Source organism: Lutra lutra, chromosome 12, assembly GCF_902655055.1.
Source record: "Lutra lutra chromosome 12, mLutLut1.2, whole genome shotgun sequence".
NCBI classification, from domain to species: Eukaryota; Metazoa; Chordata; class Mammalia; order Carnivora; family Mustelidae; genus Lutra; species Lutra lutra.
In genome coordinates, this window is record NC_062289.1 from 50,246,152 (window position 1) to 50,270,408 (window position 24,257).

Consider the following 24,257-nt stretch of genomic DNA (forward strand, 5'->3'; position numbering starts at 1 on the left):
CCTCTGCCTCTCCATACCACCCCTCCCCACCCCCACTGGAGCTTTCTCTCTCACTCAACTAACTAAATAAAATCTTTTCTAAAAATTAGTAATAACGTAAGATGTCAACAATAGCAGAAACTGCAGGGATATACCCTATCCTATTTTCTCAACTTTTCTTTAAATCTAAAACTGTTCTTAAAAAATAAAGTCTATTTTTACAATGTCCTATTTTATCTTTTTGCCTTCATGTTACTCACCAACAGAAGCCACTTGGCCAATTCAGTTAAGAGGAAAGAGAATAGGAGAGAAAGAGAAGGCAAGGCTGAATCCAGTAACAGGTCAGCAAGAAATCAATCCAAGGCCAGAAACAGTTGCAAAATCAAGAAAAAGTTTCTAAGTCTAGTTTGTAATTATTCTGAGAATACCCTCACCGGGCAAGGGTCTGAGCTTTTCTGTGATGTTTTTTAACTGTGATGTTTTCCTCTAACCCTCATTCTTGGGATTCAAATCAGCTAATCATATATTAATCACAAAATATATTATCAAGGATCCCCAATTAAGAAAAAGCATTATGCAAAGAGCAATATGCAGGGTTTGTGTTTTTTTTTTAAGATTGAAAATAAGCTCTGTGTGTCTGTAAAGAAGAGTGGGTAGCTTAAGAATCTAGGAAATGTGATTATATTTTAAGGTGTGTAGGTTCCAAATATTTTGTGTAGTAGGTAGTTCTAGTCTCTAGAAATATGTCAGATTATTAATATAATAAAGATCAATTATTCAATGTGCACTAAAGCTGCAAACAAAATGAAAAGACACCTTATTACTCCCCTGTAGGATAATTTTGAATCACACCTGGACTAATCCTGAAAGAAAAGCCAGAATCTTTCTTTTAGAGGCTTCTGGAAGACCTGGGGAAGAGTGCCCTAAGGAAGGATCTAAGCCTGTTTACTATATGCAGGGAAAGAGAGATAAGTTACCGACCTTCCGCACACAAATAACATTTGACAAACTTGCTCCTAAGTAGCTTCATTTTTTAAAAGCAATACTGAAATGTTGCCTTAACCCCAAGGCCTTTGCAGCAAATTATTTTAATTAAGAAAAGGAATAATGGTAGAGGGTCCTTCTTTGTAAACTTCATCTGCATTTTCTTAAGAAAATTGCCAAGGTTTTCACCTCACAGAACTAGATTTGCATTCTCCAATTATCTCCAACTTGAAGGTTACAGAGTAATCTAAGCTGGGGGGAGGGGAACGTTTACTGAAACAGCTGTCAACACAAACTAAAGTAATCGAAGCCGTCTTTGGAGGCTTCAAATTTGGTTGCCCTTCACCTCTTTAGACAATCAACTGCCTCCCAGCAGGGTGGGAACCTACACTATTCCAATAATTTACATAAGAAATTAGCAACCAAAATTTACATCAGAATGGTAACCCCTAGAAGCCCATCAGGTATTAAGTATCTGCTTATCTAAATTGCCTCTAAAAATAGCTTTCCCTTCCTTTAAGTCTTAGGTAAATAGAGGATTTCCCAGGAAGGGAAGGTGGTATGCTAAGAGAAGTCCATGCATTATATTGTGCTAATCACTGTCATTTCTATAAGAAAAAATTCAGGACTCTTCTGTCTTAGAGGGAGAGGGCTCTTGGAACTACCCTAGACTGAGCCAAATTAAAAAAGCTATGGACAAACTTTAAACTATCAAATTATAAACCACACTTTTTGTTTTTAATGGTCACCTTCCAGTGAATTGAAAGGGGAAAAATACGGACATGTAATTAATTATAAGAAACCAAAGCAGCTGATGTATAGGAATCTACATGTAGGACTAGGGTTTTCGGGTTGTCTTGGAATGTGAATTTATGCTTGGGGGGGATCCCCCACCCCCCAGGAAAATTGCACCTCCAGGTCTTACCCTCCATCTCTAAAATTAACTATCACCCTTCCCTTACACTTTACACAATCACTACATGGTAAGAATAGTGTTCTCACATTTCAAAGTTCAAGAAATAGTTGCTGTTAGGTGGTGTTTATATCCTGGTGTGCACTAAACAGCTTTCCACACCTGATTGTTAGTAATACCAATGTCACCACTCCAAAAGGCAAACTAAAAACACATTCAGAGGGGCACCTGGGTGGCTCAGGCCATGATCTCAGGGTTCTGGGATCAAGCCCCGCATCGGGCTATCTGCTCAGCGGGGAGCCTGCTTCCCCCTCTTTCTCTGCCTGCCTCTCTGCCTACTTGCCATCTCAATCTCTCTCTCTCTCTCTCTCTCTGTGTCAAATAAAATAAATAAATAAATAAAATCTTTAAAAAATAAAAACATATTCAGAGCACAGGGAAAACAAGAGAGTCCCTCCCCCATTTCTGGAATAAAATTTGATATTTCAAAACTATCTCCTAGAGCTTTTACTCTGGCTCTATTTAATTCTTCCATTTAACAAGATTCTCAGTGACAATCCAACAATATTTTAAGCACAATTTCAATGGCTTGTTGTTAACTTTTAAGTATGAGTTGACTGATTAAATAAAAGTCACAAAAATGGATATAAAACAACTAAGTGGAAACCCAATCCAGTCACCTTCTACACAAATATAGGCGAAAAGGCCTGTATTACCAATAATAAGTAAATTGATATATATTACACTAAGTCTGGGCAAAAGAAACCAAACACATGTGGAACAAAATTTATAAAGAATAATGTGCTAGAGGGAGGCCCAGCATACTTGTAGTGAATCAGGTGTAGATAGGCTACTAGAACTAAGGATTTTGAACTTTTTACGGTTTATCAGATTCTTTTGAGAAGGAAATGAAAGAAAGGAGAGGAGAGGCGAGGAGAAGAATCGAAAGGAGAAGGGAGGGAGAGAGAGGAAAGAAAAAAAAGAGAGATAAACTTTCAGTGTACACTCATTTATTTGGATTTGCACATTTGAGTTTCTAGTTTATCCCAGATTATTTGCAATTCAGGCTTTGTACGGAGAATGTCTCAGAATCTTACCCCTCTCCTCCCACCTCCTCACCCCTAAGATTTGCATGCATTGTAAGCACCCCAGGTGATTACAAGCCCGTCTGGCTATAAAACCTGTACCCTGGCTAATACAGATATAGTAGAATCCACATACTAATTAGGCTGGGATAGCCAGAAATAGCATACACTAAACAAAGGGAAGAGAGTATATTCTAAGTTGTGACATCATCAAAACAATGAAATACCGAGAATATTTTATATTTGGATTTCCTTTTTAAAGTGTGGTTGAAGCCTTAGTGGAAGAGGAAGTTAACAAAATAAATAAAATGGAGTTATCAACATATGTACATTTTTATCTTCTACAAATAACACTATACTGTATGACTTTCAAAATAAATGGAAAAGGTAAATATAAAACATCTAATAAATCCATTATTGTTTTTGAGGGTGGAAGAGAAAGAAGTAGGAAGACGGGACACTTTAAAAGTTCCTAAGATAGTAGTATTCTTGCAGAAAAAACCCTGATCTGGTCCTAGGCCTGCTTTGCCACATATCATCTCAGAGAAGTCATTCAACTGCTGTGAGTCTCACTTTCTTCATCTAGAAGATAGAACGATAATACCTGTCTTTCTTATAGACACCTGCTGTGAATCACAGGAGATAATGTCAGGGAGAGCATAATCATTCCTCATTCCTTTCTGTAATTACTGGTTTCCAGTCTTGAGCACCACATGCAATGATTGGAAACTAGCCAGATAATAAAGAGGGATCAGGAAAAAAAAAAAAAAAAAAAAAAAAAAAAAAACAGAAATTAAACCCACCATCTGTAGTGCAAGACCCTTCCGGGGCAGGTTTTTGTGAATAGGGAATTGGTGGACTATTTGAATCAGACATTTCTTCATCATCTTCATCATCTTCCATTTCATTAACTGTTAGATTGTTAGAAAAATCCAGGCTTCCATTTTGAGTGTAGCGGTGTACCAAATCTTTATCCAGATCCTCCACTTTGGGTTTCACATCTAGGTGAGCAAATAAATCACAGCTAAGTTAATAAAAAGATGCTTATGGAAAAATTACCAAAAGAAAAATTCATAGTTCTGAAAGGTATCAGAGGACAAGAAGATAAGCAATGTCTAATATTTAATCAATGTAGTTCAGGGGTCTCCAGATTTGGAATTTCCGCTTCTTTTAAAAGGAGTCTAGAAATGTGCAGAATTGAGAAACGTACCTGCAGATGAGAAAGGATGCTGGTCAGGGTCCAAGTACAGCTGGGAAAAAATTGGCCGTGGTACCACACTACTACATCTGAGAGACGCTTCTATGGAGTTGTGGAGAGCTTCCTCAAATTGAGCAGATTTCAGTTGCCCAGCATATGAATTCCCCATGGTCTACACCACCCCCACAAAGAGAAAGAGGAAGAAAGGAAAAAATTGATATAATTAGAGGACACTATGTCTGCAAAGTACACTAAAGGCTGACATAAACTATACTATGTATCTTGTTAAGATTTAAACATGAACTTTATATTTCTTAAGACAATTTGTATCAGGGATTCATTACACCACTTTTGCTTTTGGTCTTTATAATCCAAACCCATTTCAAAAAGACCCTTTAGAGGAGCTTGTGTCTGAGAATCAAACAATAATAAATGCTTTAAGTTTCTCCAACCAGTAAATCAAGATTGACCTGTCAATTGTGAAGCCGTACATGATGACAATGGAGCTCACACTTCCTCCTTAAAACTAGTGGACTTCCATTACCCTATACCAACTATCAGTGCTTTTAGAGTAAATCTCTAATTACTTCTCTCTCTACTAAAATCTTCTTACCCTGGTACAGTGAGGGGAGACACTTCTCTGGGGAAAAAAAATTAAAGCTTTATGATAATATACTTAATTGACAAATTCCTGAAAGAAAGATTTAAACCTTTTAAACCCAGAGAACTCATTCATGTATATTAGTGTTTATTTTTAAAAAGTGTTATCTCATTTGGGACCCTTTAGGAAAGTATAATGTAGGAAGTTTTAAAGTCATGGCCCTTACTTCTCATAACGAATATTTATACCGTTCTTGCTAGTTACAAAAATCTCCACGTATATCAATAATAACTATAATTCATGAAGTGCTAACTATTGGCTACACCAGCAATTCTCAAAGTGGTGGTCTGAGGTCACCAAGACCCTTTCTGGGGTCCATGAAGTCAAAACTCTTTTCAAGTTTTTTACTGGGATAGTATTTGCCTTTTTTACTCTCAGCCTCTCATACGTTTACAGCAGAATTTTCCAGAGGCTGCATGATGTGCAATACTCCAAGAGGTTGAATGTGGAAGCAGACAGACCAAGCTTCTTGCTAACTTTTTTGGGAAATACAGTTCTTTTTCACAAAAATGTGTTTTTTATGTTGACATGTAATGGGTTTATTATTTTAATTTTTGAAGTTAATACATGTTTTAAATATTTCTTAGTCTTGGGGCACCTGGGTGGCTCAGTTGGTTAAGTGTCTACCTTCAGATCAGGTCATGATCTCTAGGTCTCCAGGTCCTGGGATTGAGCCCTGCATCTGGCTCCCACCTCAGCAGGGAGTCTGCCTCTCACTCTTTCTCCTTCCCTCTGCCCCTCTCCACCACTTGTTCTCTCTCTCTTTCTCTCTCAGATAAATAAATAAAATCTTTAAAAACATTTTTGTCTTAATTTCTAATAAATATAATCCACATAAGCAAAACTCAATTTTTAAGAGTGTAAGGGGATTTTAAGATTAACAGTTTGAGAGACATTGAGATGGACAGTACTCTGAACAGTTCATAAAAGTTATTTTATTTAATCCTTAGTATTCTGAAGTAGGTAGGGCCTCTTCTCATTTCATAGATGAAGAACTAAGACTTAGAGATGCCAAGTAATTTGTCTGCTATCACCCAGCTGATAAAGGTCAGAACCAGAACTCAATATCTAGCTGTGTGATGATATATCCTGCACTTTTAGAGTACAAGCTCAACTTGAATGAATCTCATTTCAAGAAAGGCAATTTGAGGGGCACCTGGCTGGCACAGTTGGAAGAGTGTATAATTCTTGATCTCAGGGTTGTGAGTTTTAAGTCCCATGTTGGGTGTAGAGATTACTTACATAAATGAAACTTTAAATTTTTTTAAAAAGAAAAGAAAGGCAATTTGAGAATATCTTAGTCCCACTTATCCCATCAAGGAGAGGGACAGGTATTAAATTTCATCTGGAAGTCCAACTTTGATTGACTCTCTGGAGCAAGTCCCTAGAGGACTGATTAAGAAGGACCTTGAGGGCATCTGGGTGGCTTAGCCTTCAGCTCAGATCATGATCCTAGGGTCCTGGGATGGAGCCTGCCTCAGGCTCCCTGCTCAGTGGGACACCTCCTTCTTCCTCTCCCACTCCCCCTGTTTGTGCTCCCTCTCTCACTGTCTCTCTCTCTGTCAAATAAATAAATAAAATCTTTTTTTTTTTTTTTTTAAAGAAGGACCTTGAGCATGCACCTGCGCTCAGCAAGAAAAGGAAGCCAAGATCCAGTAGTGATGACTCAGCAGAGAATGGGTGATGCACAGCACAAACTTAGAGTCAGGTTTCTCAGATGTATATGCATGAGCTCCATAGGAGATTTTGGGGGCTCTGATCTGCCTCTGTATAGCAAAGAAGGCCATTTACAAGATTCCTTGTAGCAGTGAATAGTATTCAGAGATTTACATCAGAGTAGCTGAGTTTATCAAAACTTTGTTAGAGATACTTAGGATTTGGAAGAAAAGCTGGAATTGTATTTTGTAAGTAATTTTTTAAAAGATTTTATTTATTTATTTGACAGAGAGAGAGATCACAAGTAGGCAGGGAGGCAGGCAGAGAGAGGGGGAAGCTCCCCGCCGAGCAGAGAGCCTAATGCGGGGCTCAATCCCAGGACCCTGGGATCATGACCTGAGCCAAAGGCAGAGGCTTCAACCCACTGAGCCACCCAGGAGCCCCTGGAATTGTATTTTGGCAAACCTTTCTCAAAATAGGTAATAATAAACTAAATGCCATGTATTTAAATTAGTAGGTTCCTTTTTATAAGGAAAAGAAATTTTGTAATTATATGAGGTGATGGTTAACTAAACTTATTATAGTAACCATTTTGTAGCATATACCCCTATTGAATCATTATATGATACACCTAAGACTTATACAATGTTATATGTCCATTGTATCTCTATTAAATTAAAAGAAATAAATTACTAGGTTTCTTTCAATTACAAGTTTTCTTTCTTATAAAAAGTACATACCCAGGACAAGGGGAGATGGAGAGGGGAGTTGAGGGAAATTGGAAGGGGAGGTGAACCATGAGAGACTATGGACTCTGAAAAACGATCTGGGAATTTTGAAGGGGTGGGGGGTGGGAGGTTGGGGCACCAGGTGGTGGGTATTGTGGAGGGCACAGATTGCATGGAGCACTGGGTGCTGTTATGCTGAAAAAATAAAAAAATTTAAAAAAAAAAAAAAAAAAAAGTACATACCCGAAAATATATGTATGATACTTAAAATTATAAGTGGAAGAAGAATCAACAAGATCCATCAAATAAAGTTCTCCTAAAATACTAAGTTCTTGTCCAAGCTTCTAAGACTGCCCATTAGTACAAACATAAACAATTTAAATTTTCTAAAGCTCAAAAACAATTAATTTTTCAGTAGAGCCACACAGGACCAAAACAGGGTGGGGTTGCAGGAGAAACAGGCTGTGTCACCACTTTATATGTGTAAGTCAAAATTTCAAGACCTATTTCACCTTTCTTCTTTGCAGAAGGGAGAACACTACCAGCACAGTCAACCATGGGATTTCTTTTTTTTTTTTTTAATTTTTTTTTTTTTTTTAATTTGACAGAGAGAGATCACAAGTAGGCAGAGAGGCAGGCAGAGAGAGAGAGAGGGGAGAAAGCAGGCTCCCTGCGGAGCAGAGAGCCCGACGTGGGGCTTGACCCCAAGACCCCGGGATCATGACCTGAGCCGAAGGCAGAGGCTTTAACCCACTGAGCCACCCAGGCGCCCCAACCATGGGATTTCTTAACCGTGGAGAACAATGGAATAACTTCAAAGATGGACCTTTAGTCTTTCTCCAGAACACCAAATGCCTGGAAATCTTGCCTCTTCTTAACTATTACCTGCTTAACGAGTTATCTTCCTTTCATCATTGAAAACCTTGAGAACTATATTCTCTAAGAGATCTTTTTAGTTTAATAAAGAAGTGCCCAGTTGTGTATGGAGAACTACGTAATCTCATCTCTTAGATTTCTAGCCTAAGGAGCAATATAACAAATATGTATGTGCAAGGCAAATAAATATTGTGCTGAATAAAAATACTAAATCAACATAAAAATGTGTGATCAAGTTTCACCATATAGAAGATATTCATAATCTGACAAGAGCATTAGCAATATTCAGAGGGAGACAAAGGGAGGTACCCATGAAACGGTTTGAAGAATAAAAGGAAGTGACTAATCATTCTAAATGAAAACATAACTGGGTATTTTTTTTAAATGATAATGATAATGTGAAGAATTATAAAACTGACCCTAGACTTCTTTTTTTTTTAAAGAAGATTTTATTTATTTATTTGGCAGACAGAGATCACAAGTAGGCAGAGAGGCAGGCACAGAGAGAGAAGGGGAAGCAGGCTCCCTGCTGAGCAGAGAGCCCAGGATGGGGCTCAATCCCAGGACCCTGAGATTATGACCTGAGCCAAAGGCAGAGGCTTTAACCCACTGAGCAACCCAGGTGCCCCAAAACTGACCCTGGACTTCTTTAGTCCTGAGTATGGAGTTCTTCCCTTTACTAGTTCAAGTTCAATGCTACCCAATTTCCAGTTCAATGCTACCAAAAGAAAGGTGAAGTTCAAGGAAGAAGCCTTTTTAGTGTATTCTTAATATCATATGCTATAATATTTTACCTATTTAAGATTTTATTTATTTATTTGATAGAGAGAAACACAGCGAGAGAGGGAACACAAGCTAGAGGAGTGGGAGAGGGAGAAGCAGGTTTCCTGCTCAGCAGGGAGCCCCATGTGGGGCTCAATCCCAGGACTCTGAAATCATGACCTGAGCCAAAGGCAGACCCTTAATGAATGAGCCACCTAGTCACCCTAGGGTTACTGAAACTGTTGGCATTATCCACCTAGACTACCAGCCTTCCTTTCCTATGAATCTCAAAGATCTCCCAGTGCCTGAGATGACATTGTTATGTCATCTGAAAATGTTATGCCACTGAAAATCACCGTGAATAAATTCAACTTCAGGTCAGAAAACAGAGAACTACTTTTCAGAATTTTCAAAATCAGTTGTTGAATCAAACACAATAAGAAAGCAAAGTTGCAATTTCTACATATACATTCATAACTTATGTATCTGGCTTACATTAAGGACTACAGACCTCTGAGATGCTAACAGACACTCTTGTGACATTAAAGAAATCTCTAAGAAAGACATGGTATACAATATGGGCTCCTTTTGCCCCACTAATTCTTTTTTTTTTTTTTAAGATTTTTATTTGTTTATTTGACACACAGAGAGCGAGAGAGAGCAAAAGCAGAGGGAACGACAGGCAGGAGAAAAACAGTTTCCCAGTGAGAAAGGAGCTCTATGCAGAGCTGGATCCTAGGACCTGGGATCATGACCTGAGCCAAAGGCAGCCACTTAACTGACTGAGCCACCCAGGCGCCTCTTTTTTTTTTTTCCTTAAAGATTTTATTTATTTATTTGAGAGAGAGCGAGAGAACACACAGAGAGAAAGGGAGAATCAGGGTCCCTGCTGAGCAGGGATCCCGATGTGAGGCTCCATTCCAGGACCTGGAGATCATGACCTGAGCTGAAGGCAGATGCCTAACTGAGCCACCCCAGTGCTCCCTCCCCCATAATTCTTTTTGAGAGAAAGGGGTGGGAGTGGCAGAGGGAGAGAGAATCTTAAGCAGGCTCCACATTCAGCAGCATGGAGCCTGATGCGGGGCTCGATCTCACCACCCTGAGATCATGAACTGAGCTGAAATCAAGAGTCGGACTCTTAACTGCACCATGCACCACTAATTAATTGCTCAAAATGCAAGTAGGATCAAGTACAAACCACCACACCATTGTGGTCTGGGGTCTTTATGCTCTAGCCTTCTCCTTTTCTACAGAAAAATAAAAGGGATGGAGTAGAACAGTCAGCTTCCATCACTGGTGGCTTTAGGAACAGAGACTGAAGAAGTAAGGAAAAGGGTAACTTGGGAAATAAGCACCTGGAATGGCTCCATGGCCTCTTCCAAATACTCCTTTTTCTGTTGAAAGGGGAAAGGACAAGCAATACAATTTGCGGGAAACTACTTCTTGATCTGTAATGTTTCTATTTCCATTTTGTCAAATGTTTCATGGTTAATGAATGTCATGGTTAATGAATGTCAAATGTAACATGGTTAATAGTTACTGTATTATTAATACAGTAATTTACTCTTATAGTAGTTACAAAGTACACAGGACAGAGGAAGAAATTTTTCCTTTAACTTGCTCCCTAAAGACTTTTACAATTAAAGCATTAGATAAGGGGCACCTGGTTGGCTCAGTTGGGTTAAGCATCTGCCTTCAGCTCAGGTCATGATCTCAGGGTCCCGGAATCGAGCCCCAGGTCAGGCTCCCTGCTCAGCAGGAAGACGCCTTCTCCCTCTCTCTCTGCCCCTCCCCACTGTTCGTGCTCTTTCTTTTTTTTTTTTTTTTTTTTAAGATTTTATTTATTTATTTGTCAGAGAGAGCGAGGGAGAGAGAGCGAGCACAGGCAGACAGAATGGCAGGCAGAGGCAGAGGGAGAAGCAGGTTCCCTGACGAGCAAGGAGCCCGATGCGGGACTCGATCCCAGGACGCTGGGATCATGACCTGAGCCGAAGGCAGCTGCTCAACCCACTGAGCCACCCAGGCGTCCCCGTGCTCTTTCTCATCCTCTCTTTCTCAAATAAATAAATAGAATCTTTTTTAAAAAATGAAGTGCTAGGGGCGCTTGGGTGGCTCAGGGGGTTAAAGCCTCAGGGGGTTAAAGCCTCTGCCTTCGGCTCAGGTCATGATCCCAGGGTTCTGGGATGGAGCCCCGCATTGGGCTCTCTGCTCAGTGGGGAGCCTGTTCCCCCACCCCCCGCCTCCTGCCTCTCTGCTTACTTGTGATCTGTCAAATAAATAAATAAAATCTTTTTTTAAAAAATGAAGCGTTAGTTAAGATTTCAGAATACATATTCTTATTTTTCAAATATTAACTATATGTTATGTGTGAAGAATGTGTCACAATGGTAGGCACCTAACAGGAAGGTGATACGGCTACCCAGTTGCTGCTATCATTAGTACTATTACTGGTGGTGGTGGTGGTGGTCCTTGTCATTGTCAAGAAATGGGAAAGGAAACATTCTTCTCTGGACAATTAGGATACTAGTAACATGGAGAGCTTGCTAACTGTCAGGTAAGTACTCTATTGCTCTCATTTTTAAGAGAGCTGAGGCCTAGAGAATTTAAGGAACTTGCCCAAGGGGAAAGAAAAAGGAGATGGCAAAGACAGGAGTAGAATCTAACCAGTTTGGCTATAGCAACAGCTCTCTTAGGCTATCTTAATCACCGAGACCATCCAGCTACAATAGCAACCTAATTGGGTAAATGGACACTCTGTAAAATATTATTACTAAATTGCCAAGCCAAACCAAATCACACCAAACCAAACCAAACCAAACCAAACCAAAACAACCCAAGGAAGATTTCTATGTTTGCTGATCTGTCCTTGTCTCTATATATCACGGCTGCAAGACAAGGCTCAAAAGGAGTTTTAGCTTAAGACATGTGGCTAATAGGCACAAAGCCAAGCAACAATTTAAAAAAGTCAAAATAAAATAAAATTACCCCTCCCCTCAATGAACCCCACTGTATTAGATGAAAGGGAGAGATAAAGGGTAAATTATTAAAAAAATAATATAGGAGAGATAAAGTGTAAATTATTTAACAAATAATAACTAAATACCCACATATAGGGGAGAAAGCATGGGCCTGCCCTTGAACTCCAAAGCACCTAATGGATGGACTGCATGTCCCCTGATTTTGAGAACTCTCTTCTTCATACCCTTTTCTCCCCATTGCTTCCAACGTTGGAAGACTCAGTCATGTTTCATTAATCCATTATGTGGCAAGTCTAGAAATCAAAAATAGTCTTATCAACTCCCTAAAATATTAGGAATGTTTATATAACTTAGTTTCCTCCAATATTTTCCCCCTGTCTGAAAAGGTTTTTATTTTCTACTAAGGACAAGAGAAAGTTTCCTAAACCTCAAATGATAAAAAGAAAGGATGAACTTGAGAGTGTATCTTCCTTGATTTTTTTCTTATACCAGTTTAAAAAGTAGTAGATTTGAGACATGGCCCAATCTATTACTTTTGAAAAAGTAACACAATTCCATTTCGGTTTCCGTCTTTCATCTTTGGCAGACCACTTAATCTAAGTAGGTAGAAGTAAAAAAAAGAAATTTCTGACATTAATAATATTATATGAATTTACTGGAAATTTCAAAACACAATTTTTCTTGTAAAGATAGTGTTGTTACAAGGAGAAAAAAAACCTGGGAAGTATACATAATAATGTGTTAGTAATGTTTACCTATTAATGTTGTATTGTTTTTAAACTATCCTTTTTTCAGTGCACCTGGCTGGCTCAGTTGGTAGAACATGACTCTTGATTTCAGGGACCTGAATTTATGTTCCTCATTAACCACAGAGCCTTCTCTAATAAATAAATAAATAAATAATCTTTTTTTTTTTTTTCTATTTTCCAATTTTTAAGGTAGTAAACAGTATTACAGCAAAGGAAAATACCATATAATGAGTGAGCTAATCCCAACCTGACTATCCTTGAACAAGCAGTGTGAAACATGGGCTTATTACTTAACAACTAGATTTGCCAGATGAACATCCCTCCACACTTTCCTGGTGCTTCCAGATTCCAGGGAGAACACAATTCATTCCAGTGCTTAGATTGAGAACCTCTCATCAAGATTTGGAGTTTCTACTACTATCTTCTACCATAATTACTCTAAACTATTTTCCCCCAGTTATGATATATGTGTATTGGCCCAACCATCTCCTTCAACAAGTTCCTCTTGTGACCAAGAATAAATATTTTCAAGGTGCTACACTTGGGCTATTTGTAAACATTGACTTTCTGGGCACCTGGGTGGCTCATCTGCCTTCAGCTCAGGTCATGATCCCAGGATCCTGGGATTGAGCCCTGCGTCGGGCTCCCTGCTCAGTGGGAAGCCTGATTCTCCTTCTCCCACTCCCCTTGCTTGTATTCCCTCTCTCACTGTCTCTCTCTCTGTGTGTGTGTCAAATAAGTAAGTGGAATTAAAAAAAAAAAAGTTGGGGACGCCTGAGTGGCTCAGTGGGTTAAAGCCTCTGCCTTCGGCTCAGGTTATGATCCCAGGGTCCTGGGATCAAGCCCCACATCAGGCTCTCTGCTCAGTGGTGAGCCTGCTTCCCTCTCTCTCTCTCTGCCTGCCTCTCTGCCTACTTGTGATCTCTGTCAAATAAATAAATAAAATATTTTTTAAAAAGTTGACTTTTACTTATTTATCTATTTAGAGAGGAAGAGGGAGTAAGGAGGAGCAGAGGGAGAGGGAGAGAGAAAATCCCAGGCAGGCTACATGCCCAGTGCAGAGCCCCACACAGGGCTTGCTCTCACAACTCTGACATTATGACCTGAGTCAAAATCAAGAGTCAGATGCCCAGCCTCCTGAGCCACACGGGCACCCCTAAAAGTTGACATTTAATACCAAGCATCTGGAGAAGATAAACAATAACTTGAAAATATATAGGGAAAAAAGGATCAGTTACTGACAAGAAAGAATAAGGAAAATACCGATGAAAAAAAATCGTGTACATGCTAAAATAAAATCTCAGGTACTACTTCAGGGTTAGTCTAGTTTTAACAGCAAGATTGGCTATGGAGAAGATACACAGAGATATATATTTTTAAAGTAATAATTCATTTAAAAAATATTTCAGATTTGTATTTCCAAGCACTGTCTACTGAAAAGTCTGAGAGGCAATGACAATTCAATAACAATAAGCACTTCCTAGTACCCTGATTGTGGTTTTCTACTGCCGTTCCCCACTAAAAAGAATCAAAGCTCCTTGAAATTTACTGCCAGGTCTGGGGCAGGAAATACACTTGAACAGAGAGCAAAGAAGCTATCAAGGGGTAATGAATCATGTCAAAAGACAAGAGTCAATATGAAATGTTCCCATAGTCCAAAGACGAAATAAAAGAAAAAATGCAATGCAGTGAGGCATATCTAAAATACGAAAACTCACAAATTAATTTTGCTACTCAAGGAAAAAAAGAGAGAACCTGGAAAACAAAACAAAACAAAAACCAAAAAAAAAAAAAACAAACCCCAAAGCATCTACTTGAATGCTGCTAAAACGAAAGGGAAGAGGGAAATATTTATTCTGCTCTTCCTGTACTTCAGAGGAACCAAACAGTCCTGGTTATTTAGAGTTTTAACATTTTTAATGAAGATTTTCAGCTAATAAATGGGAAAAGAATGACAGAATTAGAAAATTACCAGTTTGCAACGCTTAATGCAAAATTCATTTAGGTAAGGATAACAGGTGGGGGAGATTTATAATACAGGGATCAGGCTGACACCTCCTGAATCTCCAGCTACAATTTAGCATCAATAATAGTAAAGCAATGAGACACCAATGAGCCTCCCCGTTAGAGACAATAGGAAGCACACACACTGTGTAGGAAGTGTTTCTGCTGATTTGAATATAGCCACATCCCCACAGCTAACTTCCAGTTATAAAATGGAGAAACAAGTAAAGAAACAAGGAAGCTTAGAATAGGGACAGGTCGAGAGAGCAATTGATCTAGTTTCTGCAACAAGCCAGGGCTATCTGGTTTGTAAATTTGGAATTAAGGGGACACCTAAGTGACTCAGTGGATTAAGTGTCTGCCTTCAGCTCAGGTCATGATCCCAGGGTCTTGGAATCGAGTCCGGCATCAAGCTCCCTGCCTGATGTGGACAGCCTGCTTCCTCCTCTCCCTCTCTCTCTGCCCGCTACTCCCTCTGCTTGTGCGCTATCTCTCTCAAATAAATAAATAAAATCCTTAAAAAAATAAATTCAGAACTAGGATTTAAGTTTAGACTAAAAAGTCCATGTTTTTTTCCCCCACTAAGACATGCTATTTGACGTAAAAAACAGGGTGAGCATGTAGATGATACATTCTGTTTGTGGTGTGTGTATATAGTTGGTTTTGGTTTGAGGGTTTTGTTGTTAAGGCCCAATTTATTGTCTGTGTGCCAGACATAATACTAAAAAAAGACAACCTCATGTCATTTTCAATTTTCTGTCACTCTTTACTCTATAGATATTGTTACTTACTCTCCAAACTTTATGTTATCTATCCCACCAAGCAGCATTTATAGAAATCCTACAGTTGAAGTGGGTAAGCACAGAGGCTATAGAGTCAGATGACTTTAATTCAAATCCTATATCTACGACCCATATGATATTAGGTAAGTTAGTCTCTCATCTGTAAAATAGGGTAATACAAACAATATCATAGATTTTTATAAGAATACATAAGATTTAATGCATATACAACATTTTTAGAATAGTGCCTGGCACAGAATAAATGTGAAAAAAAGAGTAGTAATAGGGCCGCTTGGGTGGCTCAGTCGGTTAAATGTCTGACACTTGATTTTGGCTCAGGTCACGATTTCATGGTCCTGCGATGGAGCCCTACTTTGGACTCCACATGCAAGGTGGCATCTGCTTTAGAGTCTCTCTCTCCCTCTGTCCCTGCCCTGACTCTCATGTGTGCGAACCCTCAATCTCTCTCTTTCTCTTTCTCTCTCGAAATAAATAAATAAAATCTTAAAAAAAAAAAGTAGTAATAGTTTTGTTTTTTTTTTTTAAAGCATTGTGCTACATTAAAGATACTAAGGAAAGTAAGATGCACTTTTTCCCTTGCATGTATTAGGCATTACAATAGATTCTGGGGTATTGTTCTAGGAACAAATGGCCATCAATGCACAAGTTCCAAAAGCTGCTATTTGGTACTATATATGATTTTTTTTATTAAGAAATTTTACAGTCACATATACAAATCATTATTGTCCCTCATAGTTATCAGATTCTTTGTATAAGAAAATTACTTATAGCAATGAATCACTAAATTCTACTCCTAAAACCAAGATTACACTATATGTTAACTAACTAGAATTTAAATATAAACTTGAAACAAGAAAAAAAAAAGAAAATTACTTGTTACATAGTGTTACTGCTCACACATCTTTTCTCTATTAAAAATATTTACTGGGGCACCTGTGTGGCTCAATCAATCAAAGCATCTGACTTTGGCTTAGGTCAAGATCCCAGAGTCCTGGGATCAAGCCCCGCATTGGGCTCCCTGCTCAGCGGGGAGCCTGCTTCTCACTTTGCCTGTCGCTCCCCTGCTCCTGCTTGTGCTCTCTCTCTCTCAATTAAATAAATAAATTTTTTTAAAAAAATTCACTGATGAGAGTGATAATGGAAATCAAACATGGTTCTGGCAAGTTCCCACAGTCTATAATCCAAAATTTAAAAAGCAAGCGTATATACATATAATATATATATTCAATTTTATTTATTTATTTGACAGAGAGAGAGAGAGAATGAGAGTGAGCACACAAGCAGGGGGAGTGACAGGCTGAGGCAGAGGGAGAAGCAGGCTCCCTGCTGAGCAAGGAGCCTGATGTGAGACTTGATCCCAGAACCCTGGGATCATGTCCTGAACCGAAGGCAGATGATAAACTGACTGAGCCACCCAGGCACCCACAAGCATGTATTTTTAAAAAGCAAGAATATGTTCACAATTCTCTCTCTTTTGTGCTCTTTTTGCATTTCATTTGTTCTTTGAAATTGACATTTGTTGCACCTGAGTCTATTTAGTTGATTCTAGTGTCTGACTCCCTCATTAGACTGTGAGGGGAAATATTTTGTTTAAAACTAGAATGCAGGGCGCCTGGGTGGCTCAGTGGGTTAAGCCGCTGCCTTCGGCTCAGGTCATGATCTCAGGGTCCTGGGATCGAGTCCCACATCGGGCTCTCTGCTCAGCAAGAAGCCTGCTTCCCTCTCTCTCTCTCTCTGCCTGCCGCTCCGTCTACTTGTGATCTCTCTCTGTCAAATAAATAAGTAAAATCTTTAAAAAAAAAACCTAGAATGCATAAAAGAAAAATAATGAATACATTGAGCTTTTTGTGTGTCTTATCTAATTATACATTAAATGAATTTAAAGAGATATTATCTCTTACCATGCACATTCCAAAAAAGCACAAAGCTAACCATGCATTCAAAACAAAAGTTTCATTTTTATTCATCCTTTTTGCTGAAAATCTTTAGAAAATGCAAATAGATTTAAGACAAAATGTCCAACCTCTTTTAATAGTTCTGTACATTTAAATCTCATTGAATCTTTTTTGACAATTTCTGAAGCCAGAAGGATTTTAGGTACTGAAATAAAAACCCAGCCCTACTAAGTTTATTCTAAAATTAATCGTTACTATGAATATACTTACGGATATGCAATAAGTCCTAAATTGTTATGGAAATAATTACTGAAATACGCCAACTACTTTCATAATAATTATTAAAGAGTGTCATAATTAAAAGATAAAGTACAATACTATTTTTTCCTTTGCAACAAAGAGGTACATGTTACTACTGGAAATCTTTACTTTCCTCCTTGAAATACCAGAAATTCTTCTGTAAAATAAACACATCTCATCAGGACTCTCTGGAACTAGTATAATTACCAGAGGCAATCCCTGTGTAAGATCAAAGAAGCAAAACAATAATAGGCAACGTGTGACCTCGACCATGTCACTAGAGACCAATTTTTCAACAGGGAGAAGAGTCAATAATCCAGAACAGAAAACATTAAATAACCAGAAATGCTTCCAAAGTGTGGTTTACCGCATCCGTCAAGACTGCCACACTCAGAGTTCAGAGTTTCTCCAGTTTCAGAGAACAAACTTGTGGGGATTTATCACAGCAATTATTCAAATCTGCATAAAACACCAGAGGCAAAAAACCAATTTTCCAAATGCAGAGTAGAATTTCAAAAGATAACCACAATAATTTTCCAAATTTCACAGGATGCTTTAAAAAGTATAATGGGAAGGGCACAGATGATGAAATCTTTTTTCATACAACATTCACCTAATTTCTCTTATTTCCAATCCCCACTTAGTTTTCCCAAGAAGTTGTCCGGAAAAGTGAGTTATAAACATTAACCAGATAAATATAATTAGTAATCATACATTGAAGGCTTCTGCAGGCTTTTTGTTTTTTTGTTTTGTTCTGGCAATATTGGGTCCCTGGATCCAGAAACTGGGCTTGCTGTGGTCTCCTATGTAATGTATTTAGATGACCAATAAGAATTATAAGGGTGCAAAGTGGGGTAAAGAAATTCCCACTCATAATAATTACGGTAAAATAGAAGTACATTTAAATTCACCTTTTAAAAAGCACCAAAGAAACAAGATGGGATTGGGAGGGAGACAAACCATAAGTGACTCTGAATCTCACAAAACAAACTGAGGGTTGCTGGGGGGAGGGGGATTGGGGGGGGGGGTGGGATTATGGACATCGAGGAGGGTATGTGCTATGGTGAGTGCTGTGAAGTGTGTAAACCTGGCGATTCACAGACCTGTACCCCTGGAGATAAAAATATATGTTTATTAAAAATAAAATAAAAAAATAATAATAAAAAAAAATTAAAAGCACCAAAGATAAAATTGTGCCTTAGAATCAGCAAAATCTGACTGTTTCCTTTAGACATGACCACTACCAACCAGCTATGTTCTTTCAAAATTAGAAGAGACTTAGGGGCTGAAAAAATATATCTGAATTTTTTAACTTGCAAAATACACATTCTGTTGGTAATTCAGAAAGAAGTAAAAGGACGTTGCTTAGAGGAAAGAGTGCTGGAAATCCAAACCAACTGTGAACACCGCGTTCTTACATGGATTTTCTCTTCCTGCTACCTTCATCGTCCACTCTCATCTGCCCCTGTCTTTCCATCTTCTTATCTTATTAACATTGCTAATTGTATTTGTCAGTTTTGCCACAATTTCAATGCTACTTAAACAGCTGTGGGTTTTCTCTAGGCAATTATCAGTCACTACACTTAGGTTTCTAAATTAGTTGTTGAAAGGCACTTTAACCTTGAGAACATGGACACTGAACACACGGCATGCATGCTGAGTCTTACATTTATGTATATGTTGCTTTAAAATGAGTGATTATTAAGAGCTTGAAAAAATCACACATAAGTGTAATTCACAAATACTATAAATTTACAAATTAGTAAGAAAATGCTTAACAAAGCCTATTATATACTAGTCATCATTTCGTCTTTTCCCCCTACTGTATATATAGTAATATATGTTCTCTATGTATTTATACAGGTATGGAGGGAATAAACTGGAACATCAAAATACTGCCAAATTCCTATAACAGTCCCCTTTTACTACCTATCTGCCAGGTGGCCAATACTATCCATAATCATGGAAGTGGTACCTTGAGGTCATGGACTCTGGTAAAGATAGCTCCCACAACAGACAGATCCTGTCCCCACCCCCTTTTCCATTTCCCTTCAAAGAGAAAAATTCTTTATTATACTTGCTTTTCTTATTCTCTATTCTTGACCCTGGCATTGATTTTCTTCTTCCTACTATAAAATGTACAAGAAACACATTTAGGGAGAATGTGTTTATGGTTATTCATCAACTGATACCCACTTCTGTGAAATACAAATAAATTTTTAAAACCTCTCTGTAATCTAGAAACATTATATTTCATGTGCCATTTATTCCCTTTATACATGAAAATAAATTCTAAGGTAACTTTGCAGAGTTAACAAGCTTTGGTGTTTTTAAAGGTTTGTAATATCCTGTTTGTGGGTCAGTCAAAAGCTTGTTAGAATAATCTTTAAATTAATGCAGGCTCGCTCCTTACCAGTCTCTCCCCCACCCCCCACTTCTGGCTCTGAGGAAAGAAAAGGGTGGTAATTCAACAGTGCAAGATTCTTCACTGAGAGACAAACATTAAAATGATAAACATTTTGGAAAGCAAAGTACACTTCAAACCCTCACTGTTCTTTCAGACCTATATTGACTCTTATAGTTGTTGCCAACATTTGGTAAGGATTATCCTTCCATTAGACAAAAGCAAGCATTCCTTAGATAAATCAGGAGTTTTTGCCATGAGACTCATAAAACCTTTTCACAACACAGATTTTCAAGAGAATCCTTTAAGGTTTTAGGAGGCTGCTCCTTTTACTAAGTAACAAAATACACCCCATGGTGTCTCACTGACCCCACTCAGCTGTCCTTTGACCTCTTCAATTGTTGAAGCCTAACTCCTGGGCCACAGAATTTGCCTCCCATATCAAACAGGGGATGTTGCTAACTCCTAGCACCTGGTGTAACAAAACGCAACCGTTCTCTGCTCTTCTGTCTCCTCCACTCCCTCTCTGATCATTTTCCAGATGTTCCAGGCCCAAATGTTAAGCCAACACTAGGTTCCAGGGTCTGCATGATCACCAAGGCACAAACAGGGACCACGCCGAAGTGGTAATGACCCTCTTGTTCTGTTTGGCCTCAAAAGAATTGAGGGGGAAAAAAAGATCTTTGGCTTCTCATGGAAATGCCACGCTACTCAAACGCGTTGTAACATCCAAAAGGAGACATGCAGTCCCAAGCTATGCCAGACAGAACAAGAATTCCTTAAAATAGCAGTCCCCAGTCCTTAATTCTAAGCAAATTTTAAATTTTCTTTGATGTCAGGAGGGGGGGGGGAAGCAGTATTTTCTGAACTAAAAGCCTCCCAAAAATAGAAAAAAAAAAACTTTCATAAATCTTTTAAAATACACACCTCAAGGTAGTGTTACATGATTAAATGTATGGTTTGGGTTTTGTGTGTGTTGTTGTTCTTTGCAGAGGCCAATAATCTAGATTTCTCTCTTATTAAACAATTTGAAAGATAAAAACCACAGTCAACAATGGGGAATCAAAACCTAAATTCTTATTGTCTTGACTTAGGTGTACAGGAAATATAATACAAAGGCTGTTGCCAAAAAAAAAAAAAAAATTATTCAGCAATACTGAATAAGCAAAAACTTAATGCTGAATAAGGTTTTTTTTCCCCCCTTCTGGTGGAAAGATGGGGGAGAGGAGAGGAAAGCAGAGGGAAGGAAATGGAAGAAGAGCTCATAGAAATATCTGCCTAATCAGTTTAGGAACCAAATATAGTAGCTGTATTTAAATTCTAACTATAACTTCCTAAAACAAATGATCTTGAAAAATTGGGGGTGGGTGGGTATTATAACTGTACAATACCTTGGTTTATTTATTAACATTTTTGAATCACGGTCATGATTAAGTTGGGCTGTCAACACTTCAGGGAGCCTGTTGTCTAGATTTCACTTGTTTAAAGCTTTTGTGCACCTGCAAAAACATAAAAAAATAAAAATATATATGTAAACACATGAATTAGTTTCAAAATACATCATATTCCAGAAAAAAATAATTTAAATATATATAATTCTACAATTAGAATTGTTAAAAGTTACAATTAGACATGAATTATCAAAGTCTCACGTAACTCCATATACATTGTAACTGACAATGTATCTTATAAAAAGATGACAATGTAACTGACTCCTTCTTTTTTTTTTTTAAACATTTTATTTATTTATTTGAAAGAGAGACAGTGAGAGAGAGCATGAGCGAGGAGAAGGTCAGAGGGAGAAGCAGACTCCCCATGGAGCTGGGAGCCCGATGCGGGACTCAATCCTGGGACTCCAGGATCATGACCTGAGCCGAAGGCAGTCGCTTAACCAACTGAGCCACCCAGGCACCCCTAACTGACTCCTTCTTAAATATTCCCAAAATAATCACTCCTAATTATATATACTCAAAAGTAATTTGTTTTTCTTAAGATTTTCCCCCTGCTCTTATCCTACTAAATGTAAGTTGAATAAATCTGTCAAGTCTATAGTTTAATAAGTGTTATCATATGCTAACAGCCCCGCTGACTATTTTTATATTTAGGAATGAAAATAATGAAAGGTAATTTTCTTATTCTAAGCAGTTTGAATTTTATAATCTCTGATGCTTTGGCCAAAATTTATTTCCTCAAAGAACTATCAAAAATGTAAGACATAACTAACATTACTTAAACGTATTTTTCTACTTTTTGAAACAAATGCTTTAATACTCTTCGAGAAAGAAAGACTGCATGAAGAAAAAAAGAGTTACTGTTTTCTAGCCTTTTGAGTAGTGTAGTTCTAGGAGTAATTAAACTAAATAATTATAATTGCATATAAGTGGTTGAAAATTACAGTGTGCATATTATTCCCTCCTTTAAATAGATTATGGTGAATATATACTATTGGGTTGAAAAATAGGAAATATAGTCATAAAACATCAAGTGAAGTAAGAACTATTTGTCACTGATTTTTATATGTAACTGAGAAGTGTTTTTATTCCTTTGTTACTGTGACTAAAAGGAAACCAAAGGGGACTTTCCTAAGAATATACTCATTTCAATATGCATATTTACAGTACTAAAAATATTTAAAGTAACATTAACTTTTGCTTTCTAAAGAAATAGTTTTCAGTTTTATTGTTCTTTTATGCCAACTTAGAGGAAAGATAGGAAAGGACCATTTTTAGATTTTGAAATAAAAATCTTTATCTTACCTCTCTTACTGTCAGAAGAATGTCTTCAGGCAAAAGAACAGTTAAAAAAGCAAGACCCAGATTTTCCAAAATCATGTATTTCCCACCCACCCACACACAAACGGACATCTTTTTGTAAGTCAGGAGTCTTGCTGCCAATATCTAAACCCAAGATTACCCCATATGGTCAACAAGGTCAAACTGCATTACTGCCAATGAAACTCTATGGCTCCACGAGGACCTTAATGATTTTTAAAAAAGGTCAGTAATCCAATTCCAATAGCTTCAGAGTCTAAAATTGCTAATTTTTGGCCACGTGCTGCACACTTCACCTGCTAGTAATGACATTTTTGTATTTTCTTCTAATTACACTCAAAGCTAAGACCTTTGGCCCTGGGCCACAGACCCCTATTCAGGCTGCACACATTCTCTTAAACGACCTGATCCTTTGTTGTCACTCTTACTCTTTCATCTATTATTTACACCCATAGAGAAGGAAGAGACTCTACCATTTGTATAACTTAAACCTTCTAATCGTCTTAATTTCTTTACCTTTCAACCTATGGTCTTTTTCATAGACGAATGCCAGAAAGTTTGACAAAATCATTTTTTTTTCAACCACGTCCTCCCACCTCCCTTTCCCCTTTCCTACTCTCTGCCCAAGCTCCTTCCTGTTTCTTCTCTTACACGGCCCAGTTCTGCATCAGTCCAAATTTACAAATTTTGACTTTTGCCAACAAAATGAATTTCTAAATAGAATACAAAATTTCCACCCTGTTCTGACAGATCAATAACAATTATATTTCTTTCTTTCATCAAAGAGCCCATTAAATTAACTGGAAGTTTACTTAAAATAACTTAAAGGATGCCCCCAGTCTCCCTAAGGCATGAGCACAGATTTTTCAAAATCCCCCTGCAAAAATGTCAAAAAAACTTAAAACAGTAAGGATGTTGGCTCTATGGTTAATACTTTTCCAACATTTGAATGTCTACAGTTGCTCAAATGCTTACAAAAAGAAAAGAAGGAAAGAAAAATGAAAATACAAAGGCAAATTTTAAAGACTAGAAAATTTTTAAATCGTTACATTTTAAAAGACTACTAATTCTCAAACAGCAAAATCGTCATATAAAACAATGTATATCATTGTAATTTCTCAACACTTTTCCCAGACTTTTTTTTTAATGTCCAAATACATTTTGCAAATGCAAAGCACAGAATTATTTACCATGATGCAGATGTCCCTCAGATCACAGTAGCCACCAAAAGACTCTCGTTTACAAGATGTTTATGAAATGACATATGATCCATCTCTGCTCTTTCTCTATTGCTCAGCTTACTCTTAATTTCTAACAGTATTTCCTTGTTGTCTGTCCTCTTTGCAGACTCTGAAACCCCTTGTCTTTTCTTATTTTTACCATTTGCTTCAACCAGCAGTTCACTGGAGACCCATCCATCTTGTAATGCCTAAAGTGACAGATGCTCTCAGGAACCACCACACTGCTGAGTGAACAAAAGATAACATCACCTCTAGGAACTCCGGAGAGAA

At 37.8% G+C, this 24,257-nt stretch overlaps 1 protein-coding gene across 9 annotated transcripts in view; it reads right to left on the reverse strand.

Annotated features, from left to right (window-relative positions):
* The window catches only part of GREB1L (GREB1 like retinoic acid receptor coactivator), a 275,717-nt gene that overhangs the window by 129,551 nt on the left and 121,909 nt on the right, over positions 1 to 24,257 (reverse strand). For 8 of the 9 annotated variants that reach the window (XM_047697253.1, XM_047697252.1, XM_047697250.1 and 5 more), the window contains 3 exons: positions 21,367 to 21,474; positions 4,172 to 4,331; positions 3,765 to 3,962 (listed from right to left, as the gene is read on the reverse strand). In XM_047697253.1, the coding sequence (XP_047553209.1) occupies positions 3,765 to 3,962; positions 4,172 to 4,328 (355 nt within the window). In that variant the 5' untranslated portion in view covers positions 4,329 to 4,331; positions 21,367 to 21,474. Of the gene's footprint in view, positions 1 to 3,764; positions 3,963 to 4,171; positions 4,332 to 21,366; positions 21,475 to 23,936; positions 24,144 to 24,257 lie in introns of those variants that run through there. The other variant, XM_047697254.1, reaches the window with a different exon arrangement.